Source organism: Lepisosteus platostomus, chromosome 8, assembly GCF_059453375.1.
Source record: "Lepisosteus platostomus isolate fLepPlt1 chromosome 8, fLepPlt1.hap1, whole genome shotgun sequence".
NCBI lineage: Eukaryota > Metazoa > Chordata > Actinopteri > Semionotiformes > Lepisosteidae > Lepisosteus > Lepisosteus platostomus.
Window position 1 is genome coordinate 44,935,059 of NC_142618.1, and position 24,948 is coordinate 44,960,006.

General features: G+C 36.9%; 1 protein-coding gene across 2 annotated transcripts in view; it reads right to left on the reverse strand.

Moving 5' to 3' along the window:
- Positions 1-24,948, reverse strand: part of LOC148657404 (coagulation factor XIII A chain-like) — a 57,595-nt gene that overhangs the window by 18,522 nt on the left and 14,125 nt on the right. For both annotated transcript variants that reach the window (XM_088643644.1, XM_088643645.1), the window contains exons 4-10: positions 19,527-19,778; positions 14,251-14,369; positions 11,520-11,627; positions 10,160-10,334; positions 4,023-4,161; positions 2,446-2,549; positions 640-728 (exon numbers count right to left, since the gene is read on the reverse strand). In XM_088643644.1, coding sequence (XP_088499770.1) covers positions 640-728; positions 2,446-2,549; positions 4,023-4,161; positions 10,160-10,334; positions 11,520-11,627; positions 14,251-14,369; positions 19,527-19,778 — 986 coding nt within the window. The remainder of the gene's footprint in view (positions 1-639; positions 729-2,445; positions 2,550-4,022; positions 4,162-10,159; positions 10,335-11,519; positions 11,628-14,250; positions 14,370-19,526; positions 19,779-24,948) is intronic.

Genomic DNA, 24,948 nt, shown 5'->3' on the forward strand with positions numbered 1-24,948 from the left:
AAATACTGTAGGTTAACACCTGATCTGGGAAAGACATTGATTTCAAATGGGTTTTTTTTCCCAAGTGATTTATTCACATGATACCAAATAAAGAAATTAATTTTCCAAATATCTGAGTTTCTGTTATGTAACAAAGTGTCAAGGTGGGACTACACCAGTATATCTCAGGGCACATAAAACAGGGGTTATTCAGAGACACCAATTCATGTAGCCAGCATGGTCTTTGATAGGAAACCAGATGCAAATATAAAACCAATGAGACCTTAGTCTGGCATCAAGCCCAGGACGAAGAGCTACAGTATGAGAAAACAGCACTAGTTACTATGCTGCCCATATTTAAACACAATAAAAGAATATTAAATTCGCATTTTTAGATGATAGAATTACAGGTTGTTGTCTAATTTTCTGGTGTTATTATATTTGTAATTATACTGTGATCTTCAACCCTTTAACTCACCAACCAGTTATCAATCACAAATGTTAAGATTGATGATAACTTTCCATTTGATAGATACTAACCAAAATAACACATTGGTAAGCACTCTGGATACAGACTGCTAAGAATCAGCCTCATTTGCAAAGAGCTCAATGAATGCAGTATTAACAATAAAACATCACTGTTCATACAAAACAACATACCTCAGCAAAAACAAATGGTGTATCAAAAGGAAGGTATACTCTTCCTTGTTTGATAGCATGGACAGAAGCTGGACCACATCTGTACATCCCTGCATGAGAAAAGAAGTGTTTAGTGAGCCAATTTTGATTTTAGCTTTTCAAGAGGTTAACAAACCTTGTGTTGGCTTAATCCAGTGTGATTATTTGATGGACTAGGATGAGTTTTACTAGTCAATGAATTAACCACCTGGGGAAGAAATCTGCCATTTAGAAAGAGATTGGATTTCATTCCTGTGCGCAGGAGTCTGCAGTTTGAGCTCAAGTTACATTTCCAGTGAAATCAATGACTAAATGAATTCCAGTCATAACATGAAAGTCTGACACATAAACAAGGCTCAGGGGGAAAAACAAAATGTGAAATAGTAATTTCTTCCAAGTGTCCTCTTCAGAAAAAATGAAACATTGTTTTGATAATCAATATTTCACCAAATTACAACAGCTCCTCAGATGTGGATCCTCTTGTGGATTGAAGGAGTGAAGGGTTTTCTATACAATTTGCTTTAAAAAGGAACTCCTGCCAAAAGCACACTTCCTTGAGTTTTCTTTTATTCACAAACGACATCTTTTACTAGATCTTTTTTTTTTCATTTATTTAGACGGTTATTTTTCTTGTTATGTCCCTGTTTAGGGATTTGGAATCTTTTCAGCTCACCACCTCAAACTTTGATTCAGGAGAGATGTTATATTCATAAGCCTTTGAAACAATGCAGCCGCATACAGCAGGTGCCCAGCAAGACATAGGGACAAATGTTTCATGTTAAGTTGAAGACTTGCTGCTTGACTTTAAGCTCTGGCAACACGTGGCCAACAGTAAGCCGAGAGTCATAGGTAGTGCTGTTTTAGTTCAAACCCTGGCAAAACTTGACCAACAGTAAGCAGCCAGTCACAGCTAGCTAATTAAATAGCTCTGATTCAGAGGAGTAATTCTTGAATTCTTTTTGGTAAGTTAAATTTACTACACTTACATTCAAGATATTGGGAGAGTGATCTGCTCTGCCGCAAACATTTTTTAAAATTCTGTTCACAGGATCAAAACTATAATTAGGTTCTCCAAGCTGAAAATACAGTGCCACTGCTCCAGTTTAACCTCAACAGCTACCTAAAATGAAGTTAAGGATTTCATGGAATGTTTAGTTTGAATCCTGCATTTTTTAATTTCATACATTATGGAGAACAAGTCACAAAACAGTCAAAAACAAGTTATCTTGAAAAGATTGATATAAGCTTTACTTTGAGAAAACATGCCCTAAATAATATTTGATAATGTATACTTGACAGACACGCTGTGATTTAGAAGTAGTACTTCCTATTCAAAGGAATATTTTAGACACTGTACATTATATTACACATAATTACACAGTTAACTATGATCTGGTACATGCAAACCACAATTATATTTTTTTAATAATAATTATGATGCATTTTGATGAAGATTGATGATTGATTGTAGCTTCCATTATGTCAAAACAAATTACCTTGGTTTTAATGTACCACAGATAAATGCTGAACTGAGGAAGAGGTCAGCCTTCAAAATGGTGATGTACATGTAGCATTCTAGGAGATTCCTTTCTCTGTGCTTGTGATATATGTCATTCTTTATAGCATTTCTAAGTACTGAGACCTGTGTGTTCCCTTATGCTGATTTAACTAAATGTTGCACTGAAAAACTGTCTAAGAACAGGCTTCTTCCTTGAGCAACAGTTATTTCCACTTTACTAAAATATTTCCCCAAACATACAAGAAGAAAAAGTCTTCTTCTAGTCTTACCATCACTTGTTTCCTGGGGCGTTGCATCCACAGCCTGCCAGCCTCCAAAACCTTCTGGAAGGTCTGATCTGGTCATCCAGCACTCATTCCAACAGTGATAGTTCCTGTAGGGAAGTTTGTAAAACACCTCATGCTCTGTATAGTTCTCCTCAGTACAGAATCACATCATTTCTTCCAAGCTGCATTAAGTTTACTATACAAGTGGACATTTCAACATGTGTGGCCACTGTTAGAAGCCATGCAAGCTGTAAATTTGCCATCTGTGCTTTGCACAAGGCTTGTGATGCTGGTGGGATTCCATCCCTGTCTTCTTGTAGAGTCTGTGTTCACTGGTCTCTGCCTTAGATGCCACACGTTGTCCCATCTTATCCCAAAGATGTTCCATGGGGCTCAAGTAGTGAGGAGGGATCCAGCATATCTCATTCTCCTCTGGCTTGAAAGCCACTGTTACATGAGCAGCATGAGGAAGTGTGCCTTCCTGCTGGGATGTTGTCATATACTGACATTCCTGCCCAGAACGTCACACTTGAACCTCCCCATTGATCTCTCTTGTATGCTCAACAGCTCTGCACATCTGCACTACACTTGCAGGCACCCACCAGGGTGATTGGTTGACACAAAACCTTGATTCTTGGTTCAAGAGAACTTGGCTCTTTAAGTGGATGGGTGGGAGGAAGCATGGCATTGAGAAAGTAGTACCACACTTTCTAACACCAAGTAGTACATTTAATACAATAGTCTTTTTCATGATCTTGTTGAAGTTTTTACTTCCAGTGCCATTGTACAACAATCCAGACCATTACCAAGTACTAGGACAGTCAGGTCATTGGCTTATTGTCTTATTCACAGGGTGGTATCCCTACACCACAGCAACTCCAGTCACTATACAAGGAAATTAGTTATACAAGGCTTGTGTAGAGGGAAGATTTTCAGATAACAGTTCCAATGACACAATTCATAATAACAAGCTGTTTCTAGTTGTCTCCCATCTCTGTAAAGACTAGGCCCAGCCTTGCTTAACTTCTGAGAGCTCAAGAGATCAGGATACGAGGTGGTAATACAGTAGTAAAACTGCAGTAAGTGAAACTGAAAATTGCATTGCTTTGAAAATAATTGGAATAAAATGTTTGCTGACAGTAAGGAATGACACTATGATTCATATTTATTTTCATTGTTATGCAACACTACTCTTACATTCACTGAATATTTTTTCTAGCACTGTGGCCCAGCTGCATTGGATCAGCAGCCCTTTTGCTGTCCAGAAATATGTGGATTTGTTCTGAGCAGCTGCCCTTTATCATTCACGGTGTGGGTGCTGAGGTCAGAAATGGAGAAAATGGAAATAAAAATGGCGACTCTGGAGGAGATGAGTGTGCAATGAAAATATTTGACGACTGTAAAATTACAAAAAGATAACTACTGCTGTTTTGTTACATTCTGAAATAGTATTGAGAAGGTTAGTCTGTTGGTATGATCATTCACAAACTCTGGGAGGTGATGATAAACTCCATGATTTTACCATTGAAAATTCTCTTGGTGTGTGTGTGTGTCAGAGGAAATAAAATAAAACAACTTACCAAACAGAATCCTTAGTTAGATTTCTGTCTAGTTTCCCATCTTCATCCACAATGACGTCCGTTTTTAAATTCCCGTCGTTGTCGTGAGCTGAGAAGAAGTTGGTTACAACCCGCGCAGGTATCCCAAGGCAGCGCAGGACTAGGAACGATCAAAAGGGCAGCATTTCATAGCAAAGCATCACTGTGGGAAAATCCAATTTACAATCCAAGATGCTTATACTTGTAATCTCAGAATTAAAGAAGGCTCAGGGAGACAGTTTCTTTGCATATACGTTTCTTATTACACATCTTTCATGATGTCAAACTTTAAACTCAGCATGGTTCTGTTATATAGAGAAACTTCAGAAGTATATAGATTTTTCTTTTTCTTGATAGTATGATGTTTAGTTAAATTGTACGAAATTTGGGCTTGCCTGAACAAAGTAAATGCCAGAGGGCAGTGTTTAGTCAAAGACCTTTTTTATAAGTTCAGGCCTTGCTAAGTTAGGGCAAATTTATAGGCTAAGCCTTTGCTGGACTGTTTCATACTAGAAGCAACTTTTGGCTGCTATTTGCCTTTTTTGGTATCCTCAGCTGTCTGCAGAGGGGTTTACAGTGAGAAGCTGCATTATGATTTATAGTTTTTGTTTTAGAGGCGTATGCACAACATACAGTCTTTTTTTATGAAATAGCTACAACTATCTTTTTTTTGCCTCAACACCCAAAACTCTAAACTTCCTTTAATCTGTTAGGAGTAGGGCAGACCACATGTTACAAAGACTTTGCGCCTGGATGATAGGCTTTCCAGTGATTTACTTAACAGATTGCTCTGCACAGAGAAAAGGTCAGGAAGAATTCCAATTAAAGTAAAAAATATACAGTATATAACCTGTAATATGTGACATAAAGTAAAATACATTTATCAGTAATGAAAATTTAGTGAATACAGCTACATCTAGCAGTTATAAGAATATACCATTAATTCCCTATTTCATTTAAAGTTCTTGTTTATCTATATGAAAAGCATTTGTTTTCAAATATCCCCTTGCCTTTCTCCAGGATCTAATATCCATGTAATTGTTTTCTTAATGACTTCTACCCTTGGGGTTTTTTTGTTTTCTAATGTAATCACTTATATTAATGTAATAACCATACATTACATTAAGCAACAGCAAGTCATATAAAGGGACTGGAACTTGCAAGCGGGCAAAAAAAAGGAGCCACTCACAGGCACAATGTCAAGAAAGAATCTCTCCTCACTTTCTGTCCTTCTCCAAATTCGGCTTAGACTAGTGGAGCTTTCAGTTGAGCAAAATATAGTTTTCTCTCCCATTTCCACTCTAGGGTCCATTTCAGATGTGTGCACAGAAGGTAAATGACTAATACTTTAGTTGCAGCTTATTGCTAGGCTCTGTGCCATCGCTCTACACTATCCAAAGTTTAACTTTGCAGCTGAATAACAGAAATAACAGTAATAGAATAGTATCAAAATGTTCTCTTATCTTCTTTTTTTAACCTCTTTATCTAATACGGAGTCAAGGAGGAACTGGAGTCTATCCCAACAAGCAACAGGCACAAGGCAGGATACACCCTGGACAGGAGGCCAGTTCATCCCAGGGTAGACAGACACAGATACACTCATACCTAGGGCCAATTTTCCCAGAAGTCAATTAACCGTACCAGTATGTCTATGGACTGCGGGAGAAAAACCCTTACGAATAAGGGGAGAACATGCAAACTCCGTGAAGACAATCCCAGGAACTGAACCCAGGGCTCCAGTGCTGTTAGGCAGCAATGCTAAATACCGTGCTACAGTGTCATCCCCCATTATGTGCTTTGTTCTGTAATTTGTTTTGTTGCAGCATAAACAGCACATATTTAGAAAGGGACACTTTGCAGAATTGTAAGACTGTGTTAATTACTCAGTTAACAATATACAGTACATTCATGAATAGCAATTGTGCTGTACAAGTCAGGTTGTGAGTTTGACTTTCCCAATCAAAAAGTTTCACATGGCAGAAACGGATTTCCGCATTGGTTATTTAGAAGGTAAAAATCATATTTCAAGAAAAAGAAAACATATTATTGAAAGCTTTGAGACTGAACTGTCACATTGTCGTACACACCTGGAGGAATACAAGATGAAACAAGATTTTGACCCTTGGAATAATATGGGAAAATGGATAGCGCCTCGCTCAAGGTAAGCACAGGGCAGTTCAATGTTCAAATTCTTCATGACACAGACCACGTACAAAGTAGGAAGTGTGCTTCTGTTTACTGTTATTTTGTATTATGTTCAGTACAAAATGAACTTTCAATTCCATTTGATTCTAGTCGTGCTGAACAGCTTGCATCCTGTCCAAAATGAGCAGTCATACTATAAATATCTGAAATGATTGTACGTGTACAATTACGCATCCAATCTCTTTGTATTTTTATCCTAAAACCAGGAATTAAGGCAACGCAAGCCAAAAATAGTCTGTGCATGAGTAGGAAACTCTGGTATCAAATACAATGACATCTGCAGATTTGATTCACTCCCTTGTGTAAGTGAAGGGGATACGTGCCATCTGACCTAAAATACTGCACAATATGGTGATATGAAGCAATGGTGAAATTGAAATCAAGACTCTTTGAAAACTGAGCAAAACCCTTTTCATTACTCTACCTCTACAAAAACATTTATAAATCCTATTAAGGAAATATTAGGGAAATCAATCATATTAGGGAAATAAATTATACTGTCGGTGCCTCCCTTTTTTACAAAGACAATTGAATTAAGCATTTGGAATAAGCTCCCTGAATACAATGTGGATGCTGATTCACTGAGATCCTTCAAAAAGCTTTTGACAAAATCTTGGGATCATAAGCTACAACAAACCACATGCCAACAAAGTATTACGAGAAGTGCTGGGACCACAAAGCCAAAACTGTTACTTTTGCTTTAGAAAAATCTGTATTTGTGATAATGAGGTTAGCTATTGATGTACCCACTAGAAATACAATGACTGTACAAATGTTGTTGGGCTTGGGTATAACCTTTGTTTTACAGCCTTCATAGATTTGCAGAAGTGCATGTAATGGGGACAAAAGGGTGTTGAAAAGGAGTCCTACCACCTGTCCTTACTTCTTTCACAAAACTTTTCTGACATTCGTTTGTTTATCTGTTAATCCCTAACAGAAAATCTCCTTAAGGATACTATAACCAGTTAAAGACCTATTTTTTCTGGCTAAAGTTCTATAACAAATGGTGGTCTCAGTTGCCACGCAATTTGTCCAATGATGACATCAGAACCCCATTAATCATCACTCAGCCCTAAACATGGCAAGGAGACTTGTTAGTCAAAGATGCCAATGACTGATTAATACCTGCAGATTGTGGCCCAGCTGCTATACTTGTACTACTTGATCAGAGGAAAACTGCTCATCTAATCTAATAGATATTTCCTGCACTGATCTGTGAGTTTTTTTGAGTTATCTTAGTAACATGACTCACTTTGTATTTTTCTGTATTTTTTTCAAATATCATAATCAAGTATTATTTTAATTATTTCCCATTGGTTACCTTTGGACTAGGTCAGGCACAGGATACTGGCAATAACGTTTCTGATGATCACAAATCTGATTAAATTCAGATTTTTTTTTAGGCAAGTGCTGGTACTAAAATGACTTTCAGTCCTGGGTAGAGGAGTTTATTGCCATATGTACATGTACACTGGAAGTTTTATTCGGGCTCGTCTCCGGACATGCACAGTGCAGCAGATGACACAGTACAACAGACAACACAACACACTGTAGACAGTACATTACAAAACAGAACATAATAAATAGTGATTAAATGATCTGCAACCATGTTATTATCCTATAAAATATATACATTTCTCAAAGGAGCATTTTAATGAGGTAATCATGGTGTTCTTTGTTTGCCTACATAATCCAACCCCAAAAAACGTTCTCTCTCTTTACCTGGAATACTAAACCATACTTTACCATGATTCCAGAGCTGACTGGGCATGTAATGACATGGACATTATGTTGAAATCTCTTATCAATGAACAGATTAGATTTAAGTATGTAAAGAACTCTACTACTACAGTACTATTCAGATCCTTATCAAATTCGAGGCCTATTCAAGGCTGTTTAATTTTTGCTTTGTTTCACTGTGTTAACTGTTCTAAAAATTTAAAACTCAAGTCTAAGAATTAATTTTTACCTGCAAATAAGTGAATGACTCTCTGTGTTTCAAATTAAACCAGCTACTATCAATGGTGTGGCGGTTCACTCACACTCAGCCTTCAATTCAGTTCAGTTTATTGTCATATGCACAAGTGCAATTAAATGCTTATTTGCATGTATGCTCCAATACAAAGACATTAGAGGAAAGAAAGGAAGACTCAAACACACTGTACTGTATGCCCTGTATCAGTTTGTGAGGTAAATTTAAGACTGGTCAATCTGCCTGTCCACTAAGGCTGTGATAAGCCCTCCTCACAAAATTTTAAAAAGGTTTTGCCATTATAAGAAAGTTTCAGAAACATATTGACTTAACACAAATAAGTGTTGACTGTCATACTGAGAACATATGTAGGGAGCGTCTTACAAAGTCTAAGCATTTTATCTTAACATTCAAGTGCTCTAACAATTACCATACTGTATATCATTACATGATTTCCAATTTCAGTCACCAAAAAGTGTTTTTTTTTTTAATTTGTATTCTTCACGTCTTCTTTTGTTACATCTCAAATGTTAAGTAAATCTGGAACTGATCAGTCCTGGTATAGGTCACCTCAAAAGAAAACAAGGCTACTGCTGGGTGGACCAGTAGGTGGCACTCTCCCGTCTGGACCAGAATTTCCAAACTAATGCCCCAATATGGGGAGAGTAGACACTGCTGCAGGGGGTGTCATCTTTCTAATGAGATTTTAAACTGAGGTTCTGATAGTTGTTCGTTAAGATCTCATGCTATTTTTCATAAGAATAAGGGTATCAACCTCAGTGCCCTCCTATAATCTATTTCGGGAGTGCACAAATTGGATCACTAAATTTCCCCTTAAAGGATCATTAAACCACATGGTTTAAATGGTTATGAAACGACAATTTCCAGATTTTAGGAACAAGTTAAGGTTTATTCCATCCTGATAAGAGAAGAAAAGAAACACAATGTTTTGGCTGTGGAACCTTCTACCTGAAGAAGTTGGACACCTGAAAAAGGCTCCACAGCTGAAACATTGTGTTTGTTTTCTCTGATGCAGCTACCTGCTTGAACATTTCCATTTTGGTTTGGTTTTCCAAATGATATGGAACAGCCTAGAGGTGTATCTTATGCACCACATTTTTAGAACATAACATGCATCTACTGTCCTACACTTGGTATCCATAAATTCCCCAACTCTTTCCCCACAGCTTTCTTGGAAAATGTGTTTGAAGCAAGAGTCTCAATTTTTCCCTCCTCCTGCCATTCTGCAACCAAGGAGCTTTGGCAACCAAGGTCAGCCAAAGCCATAAGACCCTTCTATGCACTTGAAACTCCTGTTTAAGTGTTTATTTACAGTGTGGTAAGTGCTGTTACATCCCAGTGCTACTGCACTGTTTAAGGAAGTGGATGTTGCCTTCAAAAAGCCATGAAATATTCAGTAGCTATTTTGTCAAGAGAATTTCAGGCACTCAGACTATTCAGAATCCCATTTATCAAAGTGGTGGATCTACATGTCTTCCTAACAAACTTTGTGAGTCAAATTTAATCAGTCAGAGCTTCTCAGAATCAGGCAGAAGTTCAACAGTAATCTATTCTATTAAAATAAAACCTTTGTGGTTATGAACATAATTAACTATGGAGAACCAAACAAATGGACCAGTGTTAATTCCAACAAAAATGTAATGAAACTCTACCTTTTTAACTTTAATTTCACGTATTTCCATGCACAAACGCCAGTAGTAATGCAATTCACTAATATTTCAATATGCTCACTTCTAAATTTAGTAAAAACAATTCAAAAGACCAATAACTCACCATGTACCTTCTTTATAACTTAAGTTCCTCTATTTTTATATACAAAAATATGGAGAATATATGAGGATTATAACACAAGCAGAATCTATCATCCCTTGTAATGTACAAAATAAACCAATGAGAACATTTATGATAAAATGGCTCTTACATGTATTGAAGACTGCAGCGAAGACCCAACACTGTCCATAGCACACTGGCATACCACCACTGGCATAGTTTAGCAGAATTTCCACACTGCCTGTCCAGGCTGTTGGGGCAACGCCATAGAGGTAGTCTCCACTCCAGTTACCCACAATAACTCCATCATCATCTTTTGCGTTCACCTGCGACAATACATAACACACAAGCATTAAACCACAATTTCCCATTTTTAGGAACAAGTAAAGGCTTATTCCATCCTGAAAAGAGAAGTAAAGAAACATAAAATTTAGTCTGTGGAGCCTTCTTCTACCTGAAGAAGGTGGACAGCCGAAGAAGGCTCCACAGATGAAATGTTGTCCTCTGTCAGGCGATGGAATTTTTTAATAAAATAAGTAATATAACTCTCCTTTCTGATTCTCTGTAAAAGGCTCACACAAGTGCCTCCAAAAGTTTTATCGATGGTTTTGGTCCTCTTTGAGAGTGTTGTTTACTACACTGTTGAGCACTGGGACTTTTCTCTCTTCAGACACCTCAGTGCTTTGATTCTCCAATGTAGTTGTTCCAGAACTACATTATTTGAATTATTCTAAACTTTATTTAGCAGTGTGGTTGAAGCTTTCATCCCAAATTTATACAGCAGGGCATTTTACTGATACAATCTCAGTGATGCACTTTACGTCAGAAGCTGCCCATGCAACAGAAGAACCCCACCTAGCTTGTGGACCCACAAACCTCCAGTTACAAGTCCAAGACCTCACTCACTACACTCGCAACAGCTGGGCAGCTATGCAAATCATTACTTGCTCAGTTTAAGCTGTAACGATGTGTACTTTGTAACATCTTTTGTGCTTACTTTACCCATTTGCTGTACACAGCAAATAAAAGTATGGTTTGTTGGTTCTATAAAGAAAGGCAAACTAGATAGCAGACACATTTAATTTGTAGTGTAGAAGGCATAGGGAGGCATGGAGCTACAGTGGTTAACATTGCTGCCTCACAGCGTGGGGGCCCTGGTTTCGATTCCAGATCTGGGGTGCTCTCTGCATGAGGTTTGTATGTTCTCCCAATGTTCATATAGTTTCTCCGGTTTCCTGCCACCGTCCAAAAACATACTGTTAGGCTAATCGACTTGGCCTTTGTGGGCGTGTGTCTGCCCTGCAATGCACTGGTGTCCTGTCCATGATGTATCCTGCCTTGTGCCGGGTGCTTGGCTGAGGAGCCAATCATGTGAAGCTACCATCTGTGGGATTCTGATCAAGTGCCTCTTTGTCAAAATCCCCCCAAAAGGGCCCCCCAATGACCCTGAATTGGAACAAGTGGTTAAAAAATGAATGAATGTAGAAAGTATATTTGAATGGCCTACTTACCATTGCAGAGGCTACCCGGCTGACTTTGACAGGGTTCCCCCTTCCAGTGAGAGGCATCTGAGCTTTGTCCATTATGAAGAGACAGGCATCCAGAACTCCATATTCAAACTGCGAATGGAAGGAGAAGATGGTGCATTCAATACTATACTGTACTGTCACTGTATTAGCAAACCATTTTTATTTATATGTAATATTTACATTAGAGGGTCTCACTGTCTCTGTCTGTCAACCAGGCTTTGCATAGCCTCTACTTACATCAGGAGAAGGTCAACATTGAAGTTTGACCCCAAAATTTTAGTTGGGAAAGGTACCTTATTGAGAGTCTGAACAACTGCCTTGATTGAACCATGCATTCTGAATATGTGACTACCACTACAGATCTGTGTGGAAGTCAATGCCTGAGGTCAAAGCTACTTTGATGTTGTTACAATTTTTTTTGGTGAGAGGCAACTGTATATTTAGAACTGAGTAGACAGCAACAAGACCATTTATTGTACCTGCACTCACAGATCACAAAAACACACACTTATTTTGCTGTCCGATGAAGTCATATTACTCCGGGTTACATGAAATGGACAAGGAGAGAGCATATAGACCATACTCAGACAGACAGAAAGAAGTTCCCTGACCACACACACAAAATACCATTTGACAGAATTGAATGGGTAAATAGCCCAGTAGGATATATATATATATTTTTTTTTTTTTAAAGGAGTTGCATGGTTGCACCACAAAAACTGTATGATCAAACAGCAGTATCATATACTACTTTATAATTTTTAACACTCAACTCAGGATCAATTTATTTAAAATCATTTTAAAAAAGGGAACAAATTAATGTTTTTCTTTTAACAGCATTTTGAAATTTCTGTTCTCAATTCAACTCTGCATACAAAAAGGTAATGTAATTCAGTCAAACATATATTCATAAGAAACAACCTGCAGGATTTCTAAAGGGGAATGCTGCTTTCTTATTCTTGGGAAGCCAAGAGTTAAAACAGATGCTTCAGAATGTCTTGTAATCTCTATTATAAAACAATCCAGAAGTAATTATTTCTCAGCAGCTGTTTCTCACTATCCTTCATTTCAAAGATACAGGGGTCAACAAACTTAGTATCTTAATTATTTCTTTATGCTATTACTACTTGAAAGTGTTCAGTTATTGGAGTGGTAGAGAAGGATCAAGCAACCACTGAAACAGAGAAATAATTGGCCACTAATTAGAAGCACACTATCTTCAAAGTGAACAGAGACCTCAAAGATAGCATGGTATCCTCATCTGCTAATGAAGGCTGTACACAGTTCTGGTCTGCTAGATAATAAGCAAACCATTAGTGTTTCTAATACATAATCGAATAATTAGGCCAGTGTCTCCTTGATCAGATATACTAAAAAGCTATAATGGGAAAACCAACCATGCTAATAACTATTGCTTTTATTTATTTTTTTGAATTATCTACTCTCATAGAATATCTGTTAGGGGAACATAAAGGGTAGTCCACGAAGCTATAGCAATTCATGCGTAAGTATCCTGAAACTGCCATGGGTTAGGATATTTTGGGGAGGTTTCTATGACTTCCTTAAAGTGCCTTTTTAAATACAGCACATTTAAATTAATACAAACCTGCAGAGCACAAAGACTCCAATATTATACATATAACCAATATAGACCAAAGATAATAGAGTTCCTGATATCACAGCAGCAAACACTTTGCAGATAACATGCAACCAAGTTCAGGGTGTTGCAAGCAGGTACAAATAAAATCGTAGCTAAAGAGAGCGGTTACATTACTTTCTTCTCAGGAATTTGTCTCGTGCTACTTCACAAGACAAATTCATATATCAACCGCTGCACTTTAAGGAATTTAAAAACTGTGTACTGTATATTCATATTCAGCTGTGAAGTGTCTTTTTATCTCTCTGCCTTCTTAGCATGAAGAAGGTGCTTTTTCTTACACAGACATTTTCTTTTAAATACTGCATTTACAAATCAATAACTAAACAGTAATATCTCAAGCTGTAGGACTGAAAAAAGAAGCTGGCTGCTGGCAAGTCAAATGAAAAAGAACTAAAAGGGGCTAAGTAATAAGGTGACCCGGCTTTTTTTAATATTCTAAAGACCATTTTGGTGTGAAAGGTACACGAAGGCCTGACGTTGTAGATGCCCCCACACAGAGGAGCAGACCTCCTCGTTTGACAGCACACAAAACATTTAATCAGGTACGATAGATTTTATTTCCTGTGAACAAAAATGGTTTGGCTAAACAAAAGAATGAAAAAGAGTTGTGATTTTCTTTACAGGTTGTATAAATTGCAGGAATACCTATTAATCTAGAGCAGCAATAAGTGTTTTTACTGATCAAGAAGAAGGGAGCATTTTCAATTATCTGATTGGTTTCAGACTACATTCCTGATGGAAGAATGAATAAAGGTTCATAGAAGAATCACATTTGTTTTGGATGTCACAACTTGATTAGAGTAACATGCTTTTCACAACATTCACTGGAGCTCTGAAGCATAAAAGGGCTTCACTGCAAACATTTAACAACTGTAAGTAAAATGGAAGCAACAAAGAAAAAAATATAAATCCTGAAAAAAATGAAAAAGCAATATTTGGAGCAGTGTACATCAAAATGAAATTATTTGTCTGTTGTTTCAGTTGAAAATCCAGTTTTTGTTCCTTTACAGTGTGAATGATTACATGTTTAGCTCTGTGAAATTCTAGAATTACCTGTCCAAAATTCCAAGGCCTGGTCTCCACCTCACTGGCTTCCCCAAAGTAAATAATGCCCGCTTCATTCAGGACATATTCTTCAATTTCCCCGTCTTTGCCCATATACACTGAATCATCTATGAGAGAAGAGTCATGTGTTTAGGTGCACAGCATAATACTTTCCTGTGAGAGACTAGCCACAACCTCATCAACTCCATGTCAAAGTGATTCTTCAATTGCAGTTTACCACACCTTGAATTATGAATGAAAAGAAAAGGCACAGTCATAACTGACAACACTTATTCAGACCAAGGCTCACTTGTAAGATTTGTGAGATGACAAAGCTCGAATGAGTTTCTAATCAGCATCAGAGCATTCTACATCTTAATCATGAACCTCCTGGTTTAGTTTGGCAAGTATCCTACTACTTGTATTTCTAAGAATTTCTCCATAATCTTTGCTTCCAAATCTCTTTTTTTTTCTCTGGAGGCTGAATGCAGGTCCATCGAAATCAATCTTATTCCTGAGCGGCTTGTTATTGTAATGAGACATCTTAAACCAAATTTCAAGATGTAAAATAGAAAATGATTTCTACATCTCAAAAGATAAGGATTTTATACTACTACCATTCCTATTAATAATAAATAGCAGAAGGTAGAGCTCATCAGGGTCCAAAGAGACATCTCTTTTCATGGACAAGGGTATTATTTTCTGCTAGAGCATTTATGGTTTCCTATAATACTGCACGTTACAGTATAGCCCTCTCCTCTGTCTTTAAATACTGTACCTGTAAGTCAGTTTTGCATTCCACTTTAATAAGGAGTCAAAGGTTATGAGCAAGGTTATTTCTGAACAGAGAATTTATGGGTGCCTATCTGTCTTCCACAGTAACAATAAATTTAGCTACTTTTAAAGATAAATAACAACACAGTTTTGCATTTGACATTTAAGAGAGGTCAGAGGTCACAAGCAAGGCCTTTAATTATAGCTAGATATGGTTTACTACACATGTTCCATGAGAAGATTTAACTTTTAAGAAAAGTCAAAAGTCATGGGAAGGGTCAGTTTGTTATAGAGTTTTTGTTCCTGTTAGTGTTTCTATTTTGTGCTACCTTGTGTTCTATAGCAACCTTCATCCTATCTGCACTCATTATGGAGCTATTAGCTAATTTTTTATTTGACCAGATAAACGTACAGTACTAAGGCCAAAGCTTCCAAATTATGTCACCATTCAGCTTGTCATGAAAACAGTTTTACCATGGGCATAGACTAACACATGTTAAGATGTTCCATTTCAGAGAACAATCAAATTTTGAGGAAACTCCAATGTGGTGTTAAAACATATGGCCTGATGGCACAACTTTACTCTGACACAACTTAGCAAGGGGCCAAATGTTTTGAGTTTTTTATCAGGTGTCGACTTCACAAGTATTTGAAACTCCACAAATATTTGCAATATCTTTAATTGCAAAATAACAGGGGCATGAAAAATAATAATCTGAAATCTTTCCAGCAAAGATTTTCCTTTGTCCCCTAATAATTATGCAATTTAATATTTGACAGCTTACACATGAAAAAAGTAGATCTGTCAGCACAAAGGCAAAACTTTGTGTTAAATTACCTTTCAAAGCAAACATGGAAAGACGCTTGGTCAACAGCCAAAACTATTACTTTACAGCATGTCTCATCCCTTTTTCCCAGAATCCAGTACATTTATCAAAAGCACAATGACAGATAAAGTCAAAGCATAATGTTTTTTTTTCTTTCAACCTGGAATACTATGAGCTTGTGTCCAAACTCCTTGATCCCCTCAAAAAAGTGTTTTCCCCAGGTGGTCAGCTGAGTGTCAGAGCAACTTCAGAAGTATACTGTACTGTAATTCCTGGCATGTTCTTGTAGCTCAATCGGAAAACTAGACCAGACCACACAGACTTTACACAAATTACCAAGTCCTTCGGATATGATAACTGCAGCCGCACTTCATCATAGCCCATGAATTCTAGGTTATGTTTGATCATTTATTCTTTATTTGCCCTTGAAAAACACAGCAGATTTAAAGGTAGCCTCCCAAAGAAAAGCCACATAAGAAGCAACACACTGACTGCCAAATGTGGGTGAATTGATGATACAGAGCAACTGCTATGCATATTCTGTTTTAGAAAGAACTGATTGAGGATGATGTGTTTCTGCACTTGAGCCAAAATGAATGAGAACTAGCTCATAAATGTGTAAACAAAGCAGATGATGCATTTCTGCACTTGAGTAGTTTGGGAAAGTGGCTTAGACAGAAGTGCAGATGGATCAGTAAAAGTCCCTTTCACAACAAGTGCAGCCAATCTACGCAAAAGTTTATCATTTATAAAAAATGCTTTTAAAAGAGTCAGGAAGGGTTAGACTCTATCTTTAATGTCAGACAAAAGAAACTAGTATTCCCGTCAATAATCATACATATCTCTCTGGTTCTCAGTCCCGAATATTTGGGCCAATATGGACAGATGCCTTAAAAATTGAAAAGGAACCATTCTTAAGGAACCTGAAGAAGGCTTCACAGCTGAAACGTTGTGTTTTCTCTCTTCTTTTTTCAGCATGGAATAAACCCATTACTTGTTCCTTTGCAGACTACACATGCTGACGCAGCTACCCACCAGACCTTAAAAATATGAATGATGTCTTAGACAGGTCGCTGTTAACAGCCCTCAACAATCAAGGCCTGTCCTAGATTTTATCCAGGTGTTCAAAATTCCTAAAAGTGAGTTGAAACATCAGTGACTAATTTAAACTAAAGAAAAGCAAACAAATATAAATATAACAAAGAAAAGATGTGGGGATTGAATGAAAATTTGGGAGGGCAGTTAAGAGACAGGAGACAAAAGGACTGCAGGCACATTAGATGCCACCTCACAGGCCTCCTTCAACAAATAGTGAGGATTGACTGTGATGAAAGACACACACTGCTCTGAAGTAAATGCAAATCATAATCTACTGGCTAATAAAACTGCCACTAGAGTTAAAAGAAAAAAATTGCTGGAGGTATCATTCATTTAAACAACAAAGACTTTTAAGAGAAGTCTTTACTCATTCCAGTGGAAGCTGACGTTTTCAAAAAGATTGTGTTTCATTTATGAAAATCAATCTGAAGATATCCAAGATAGATCCTGAAACATTTTAGAAACATATTAACATTCCTAATTATTATGCAACTCGAATCAACTATGTCAGTATGACATTATAAAAGACTGTAGTGTGCCTAAGGGAAGAATTAAACTTAAATTCCTCGTTATTTCTTAGGTATGACATGCCAAAGTGTGGTAATACACTCTTAGGAAGTAGTGTGTGCTTATGACTCTGCTCATGCAAAGGTGACAAGTTATGTGCTTGCGCCCTTGAGGGGCATGTGGATATTGTGCATTTAACTTTCATATACTGCATCTATGGAACTGGACACAAATATACATTAACTGGATAGAGTAGTTAGAAATGAGACTAGGAAGTAGTTTTCTACACAAATGGTTATGGTTGTATGGAATAAACTGTCCATCCATATTGTTAAAGATGTCAAAGACTCCCCGTTAATCTTATTTATTCTAAATTACACTTTCAGACATCCAATTCAATTAGGAAAATTGTGTGAGATTTCCAAAATTCCTCCTTTACCCTGTCTTTCTTTTGCAGAGGCACATGTAGTTATCAGTATATGCTGCCATTGAAAAGGGTTCATGAAGTATTGTACACAACATGTGAACTATTGTCCCATCTCTCTGGTTTATTGAGATGTCAAATTGTATTGATATAGATATTGATAAAGATGCCAACAGACCACCTATAATTGCAAAAATTGGTACATTAAAGAGTGCCTCATATTAACAAGAATATTCTTGGATCTATAGACATTGCTTCTCCCTGTTCCATTCTTTCCTTTAGTCTTTAAAAATATAACACAAATTTTTCACTCACATTTTCACCTCACTGTGAAGACAATCCAAATATTCATGATTCTTAAATTGCTGAAATGTGTTGCTATACATGGTGAAGGCTGATCTTTTAGCTTTATTTGAGTCTGCATACCTTAATTTATTATAGCTCATATTAGACTGAATATTCATGATTGTGCAGTGTTCTTTCTCCGGATTGCAACCAAAGGGAAAGAACGATTTGTTCAAATTTTCATAATTACATTTTTTAATTATTTTCACAGGAGTCGTACATTTTTAGCAATGTAGCAATTTTAAACATAAATATAATTAAATATGAAAGATTTAAGGATTTAAACTGGGACTTTTTGTGGAAAAAAGTACAAAACATTTCTATCTGTCACCATCAGAAGTACCTCAATGGTAATTTCCATGCTGAAACTACTGTATGTTTGAATGTTTAGCATGTTTCACGTGTGAGACAGAGCAGATTAGCAGGAATATGAAGCACAGGAAAATAAAGGACAGAGCTGGTGAGAATGGACACACAGGTGAGAAAGTGTAAAAACAAAGCTTCCAGTAGAAACAGATACATTTCTGCTGGTGCCTTGTAGTTTTTATCAAGGCAGAACTATTGACTAATTCCCTGTGATTCTACCTGCTGATTTCTCCAGTTGATTCTCCCCCAGTTGTTTTCTTCTCAGGTGAGCACCAAACACACTATTTGTAAAGCAGTTGACTAATTACTCTCTGAACGAGACGGCTGTTCCACATTAAACCAATCATTTGATTCAAACACCGGCTCTCAGTGGATTCATTAGCCAACCTCGGTGGTTCAGAGGATATTATTTATCAATTAGTCAAGCCTACAGTATGGCGAGATAAATATGTGTGGTTGCACATATATGTGGAAATTGCTACAATGGGAAGGAATGGAAGATTCTACCTATCCCATTCACTTCCCTTGTTACATCTGTGACTCAAACGCCATATTGACCTGAGGCCGAAACACTAATTAACTCCCTCCTCCATATACACAAACATTCAACATAATGAACCACATTCAGACAAAATAAAATTCTCAACAGTATAAGAAAGAATGAAAAGAGTTCGCGCCTACAAATGGTGAAAGCAAATATGAAACAAAAAATTAAACGTCAACTAGATCTCAGTTCCCAATAACTGCCCCAACACAGAACTAACACCTCTCAATCAACCAAAAGTCCATTTCTCACATACAGGACACAGATCCCCTGACAGAGAAAGAAAAGCAATACCCCTAATTTCTTCTCCATCGAAGGCAAGCAGGTGCCTTCAGATCACATGAGTTCCTGGACTGAGTATTTCTATTATGTCAAATTTGTTTCTTCAAAACACAAATACCTGGAGCCCATGGATTGAATAAGATGTAGGTATCTGTTTGTGGATCCCTTCTCGTTCTTCGGATGCCATACGGGGTCATAACTGCAACATACAGTCTGAACTTCCCCACAATGCAATCTGGAGCTGGGGTGATGCCCAGAGTAACAATGCTGCCTTCACTCCCCAGCACTCTTGCTCCCCATTGTCCATCACTTTGATCTTGGTTTGGGGAGACGGCGACATAGGTGCCTTTGTTTCCTTGTGGATAACGACCTAAGGCAAAGAAACACAGAGAAAAACATTTCGATTTTCAACTGCATAAGAAATTGGACAGACCCTGTTTTAAGTATTATTTATTGTCAATCATTGATCATCAAGGATTATTTAACATTCTCCAATCCAAACATTTACTTCAGGGATTTTCAATTTGTTCATGAGTGAAATCCACAAATGTAGCCCTCCAAAGGACTAAAAGATCCCAGCAGTCCTTATTTAATCTTGAATACCACAATATTTCACTAAATGTGGTCCATGATGGTACTATTGGCCCTTTTGGAAAATAAATCATTAACAAAAGCCTCAAGTCAATAACATTGAAAAACTATAGTGGTTTTAAGAAAGCTGTCCCTCTCAAAAGCCACTGTTAATTGCCGAAGGGGCTTTTGTTTACCAGAGTGACACAGGTGTACCTAGTGTGTATAGAGCTATGCTTTCAGAAAAATATTATCTTTGGTGTCTTTTCTCCATCTGTCATTAGTGGAGGTTTCCTCAGCTGAACACTGTTAGCCTTCTTCATAAAGTATTCATCATAACCAGAACCTCAAAATTCTTACGTTTACTGAAAATAAATTGAAAGAAGTTAAAGACATTTGCATATATACTGTGTGACAAGTGTACAATGTGTCCAGGAACTCTAATAAGTTTAAACTAGCAATGTTATACTCATAATGAGATGGTATTATAACTCCTCAGAACCATTAACCTTCTACAGTCAGTGAGTGTATTCTGTGAAGCATTTCCAACATCAGTACCTGGGCAAACGAGGGAGACACCTTGGGCCAATAAATTATAACAATGCCTATTGGGGAATCATTTAACGAGATTCTTAGTTTCTCTCACTAGTGGGCAGACTGGTAACTGGGTGCTAGTGTACAGATCCAGTAACATTCTTCACACTGTTACAAGGAAATTAAGAAAATTGAAATATTGCTAAGTGAACACTAAAAAACTAAAACACTGAAACATTACTTAATACTACTACTACTTACATGTTTTCTTTGTTGATGGGACATTCAAGGATGCATATGTGTATGTATACATACTTTGATTTACTGCTTGTTTCCCAGATGTCTTGATGGTATTTTGTATAAATTGTATTAATTGCTTTGGACAACATCAACATCATCCTGCTAATTGGGATCAGTAACTGTTTCTGCGCTGATACCTCTAGGTCTGAGAATGTTTCACAGTGAGAAATTACATATCGGATGTGCAAACTGTACTTTAGTAGAGTAAACATTTCATTTCCTGTGATAAAACTATTTGCTAACCTCATCATATAATGTAAAAGCTAAACTTCTTTTTCACCATTTGTTAGCACAACCATGGCTTTCATTAAGTTTATAATTGAAAAACGTCATTCATAACAAAGGTGGGAGAATGACAGAAGTTTGAGTGCACAAGCTTACGTACATAAGAGAACATTCACACAGATGTGACGTAATTAGACTATGATGGGAAACATTTTTCATTCTCTGTTGCAGTTTCTCAGATTACAGCACTTAAGTGCCAGGTAATTTTACTTTCTCTCCTAGAGTGAACTTTCTGTTTATTGCATCATTATCAACCATTTAGAAAGACTACTCAATCAGACTGTACTTGCTCTCCCTGTACACATCCTCACCAATAAAACTATCATGAATTCTGTTGTTGGGCTGCAGATTGACTTCAAATCAATTGCTCTTACAATCATCATTAGAATACATTCTAGGCTTAGTCTCATAGTTTGTATTTTGAAACAGCATCTGGTTTTTGAACAGAAAAAAAAATCTGTCTGCAATTTATTTTGTCCTGTTTTTGTCTTTCACATTAGGGTCCATGCTGTTTTCATTTTTATATTTAAAGTGCCTGTGTGCTTAAAATGTTTTTAATGTAATTCAGATTTAAAGGCAAATTCAAACAGCTGAATCATTTTCAAGTGTTCTGGAAGTATGAGGCTATATCAGGAATCTTCTATATGCAAGCAGATATTAATAGACATTTTGCCTAATAGCATACTGTAATGAGCTTCAAATAAAATAGTTCTGTAATATGTACTAATTTGCTTTTTTCCTTAGTCACACCGAACCAGGACTATTTTAGCTACACAGACAGCTTGTCCATCTTGGGAATTTGATGACCCAGATTCAGTTTCTATAATACACTGCATCCTGACACCCACAGGATTTAGCTGTAATTAATTTCTCTGTCTGTATCTCAATATTCTGCTTACTATTGCCTGTGGCCTGTTTTCAAGGGAGGCACTAACTTGAAACATACAGTAATCAGTTCCCTAGGGCAGGTTGGGTGATCCCCTTCATGTGTATGTCAATTCCCAGAAGGAGCTGATCCTTCATCGCCCTTTTTCTTCGCTTTCCAGGTGAGATTACACAGTTGGCTTTTTGTAAACAGATTTACTCTCTCTTTTAAGTGGCGCACTTTGAATTAAGTTAAAAGATAAAGGGATTTTTCCTTCTTATGGGTGTCTGCCAGTAAGGGAATTTTGGATTTAGGTAGGCTTCACAAAGTGTTTCATTCTCTTTTCACCTTTTGCACTTAGTACATGTTTTCTTTGTTGATGGGACAATCATGGATACATATGTGTTTCTTCTCTCTTGGACTATTACATATAATATTTTAAACACAGAGACTATGAAAGAAAGACAGTACTGGAAACCTGAGGTTAGTCCTTCCTTGAGGGTGGTCATAACATATATTATGTACGTATGAGTCTTTGTTGTTTATCTTGTAGAGCCCAAACTCTTTCAGCCACACATAGCAGCCTGCCCAACTTTGGACCTGATGACTTCGGATTGGCTACCCTTAATGGACGTTAAGGATAATAATATAGATTTCTCCCAGCATCAAAACCCCAAGTGCTTAGTGAGCTTCTAGCTCTTTCATGACCTTAATTCTTCGGGAACAATTTTGTACAGGACAGCTAAACCTATATTAGAGTCAGTAAAGTAACTACTTGGTTTTGGAGCACAGTGCTGCTCCTACATCACAGAGGATAAAGACTGAGAATTACTGCATGTTCATGGTTGAACAGATGAAGGATACTAACAAGTTCTGACATCCTAAGCAGAGGAGGTTAGCATTGCTCCTGATATTTATCCTATAACTGATATGCTGTAAAAATGATGCTGACCGTAACACATGAGTTATAACACTGATGACAAGAAACTTGCATATCTGCAAGCTGCTGGATTTCTTAGGCCTTCTCTGTGTATCAGCTGTTCTTCAGGTTATCCGTTGAACCTCTAGCTTTGAATGTTGGTGGCAAGTTTCCTCTGAATTTTGGGTCACTGTGCAATACATTTCTGTCAGCTCAGTACTGGTGTGACATTTAGCTCAACTATGGCATAATAAGTTGTCTATCTTCTCTTCCCAAGTCATCCTTTCTGTTGCTCCAAGTTTACCCTGGACTTAACAAATGATTGTAATCAGTATTTGTTGAGGTCAATGCTGTGATTAATCACAACAATAACAATGTAATGTCTCCATTTTTCATTTAGCAAATAAACAGAAATTAGTTTATGTTTGCATCTTTAAATGCACGTTTAAATTGATTTCTTGTAGTCTTGCTGTGCATTTTAAATGGGTTTATCAAGTTTCTGAAGGAATTGCATTATTTATCTTGCACTTGGTGTTCAAATGCTTGTTGTAAGAAAGACAAACTTTTTTGCAGTTAAATGCAAGTTTCATTAGATGTTAAGAGAGGGAGGCTATGTGAATATTATTTTTAAAAACAGTATGCTGTTGTTGTGCAATAAATTAAGAAAATATTTGTTTCAATGCTAGAACAGATCTAAGACTGAAATGAGAAACAAATGGCTGAGGTGGTATTGTTCTTGACTGAGGTTCTAAAGCTGGCTATCTCCTTGTTGTTGAGAAGGACAGAAGATGCAAGACTTGTCAAGTAAATCAACAGATAAGATGCATGACATGTGTTCATGTCTCCTTGGTAATTGTGGGGTGGCAGGGGCGTTTACAGAATAATAACTGATTACTCCAAAGAAAACTTGAGAAAGGTGTAAATTGATCATTCTAATTTCGGGACAGAAATGTGGCAGTCTAAAGGCAGAATAAAATGAAATGTGCCAACTACTGTATGTCCCATATCATCATTCCAAAATTGTAAAATGATACAGTGAAGTGCATTGATTTGTTTGGTATATTTAATTCCAAAATTATAATATGTTCTGTACCTGCACATTCTGTTGAAACAGATAAGACAAATAAAGATGTGATTAGCCCCTAGATAAGATAAGATCTTAAATTAGATCTTAGGTAAGATCTTTAATAGTTTTGGCAATCAGCTTTAGAATAAAATTGGTCTCCCTTCTATTAATAAGACAAATCAGGCAACCAAACTGAAAGCCACATTTTAAGAGATGGCCTCTGCTTTGGAATAATTCCACCTATTCAAGTTTTGAATTCTGCAAATTCAGCACATTGTTATTTATTGCTCACTGAACATTCCTGTAGCTTCCAGCACAGGGCTATATATTCAGACCAAGACAATGCCATTCCAGGGAACAGGAAAAAAGACTTGTGTTTGAGAAGCATAGGGAATCTCATTCCTTAAATTGAAAGTGATTTGGAAGAGCCTAGAATTCCTAATACCAATATATCATCAATGAGATGTTCATTACATTCTTAATCGAAAAGCTGAACCTCACAGCAGTTTAAGTGATATGGTTTATCAGCTCACGATGTAATTTCCTGTCAGGTGCAACACTTTAACATCAGGCGGTGTACCAACATGTCTGATATATCATAGAACAATACAGATTAAACTGATGGATGACTACATCAGCAGCATACAACTATGGACTCCGAAGCCAATTGACACCCTCAGGAATCGAGTTCTTTTTATCTTTAGCTGCTCATTTAATGTATTCGATTATTTTTATAATGGAGGGCGAATGTTTAAACGATATCTATGAAAGTCTTCTAAATGTTCCAAAATGGAGCAGAGTCAATAATGTAATTATCTTTTAGGAAAGATTTTGTTTTGGGCACAGAGAGATAATTTTGAGAGTTGTGATAGAGTGACAATGATATCCCATTACTTATATGAATTTATTGCTGTAACAGTTTAGGTACACTTCCAGAAAAAATAGACATTAATCTTTAATTACTTTTAAAATGCTCTGACCTCTCTTATTCTAAGAATAAA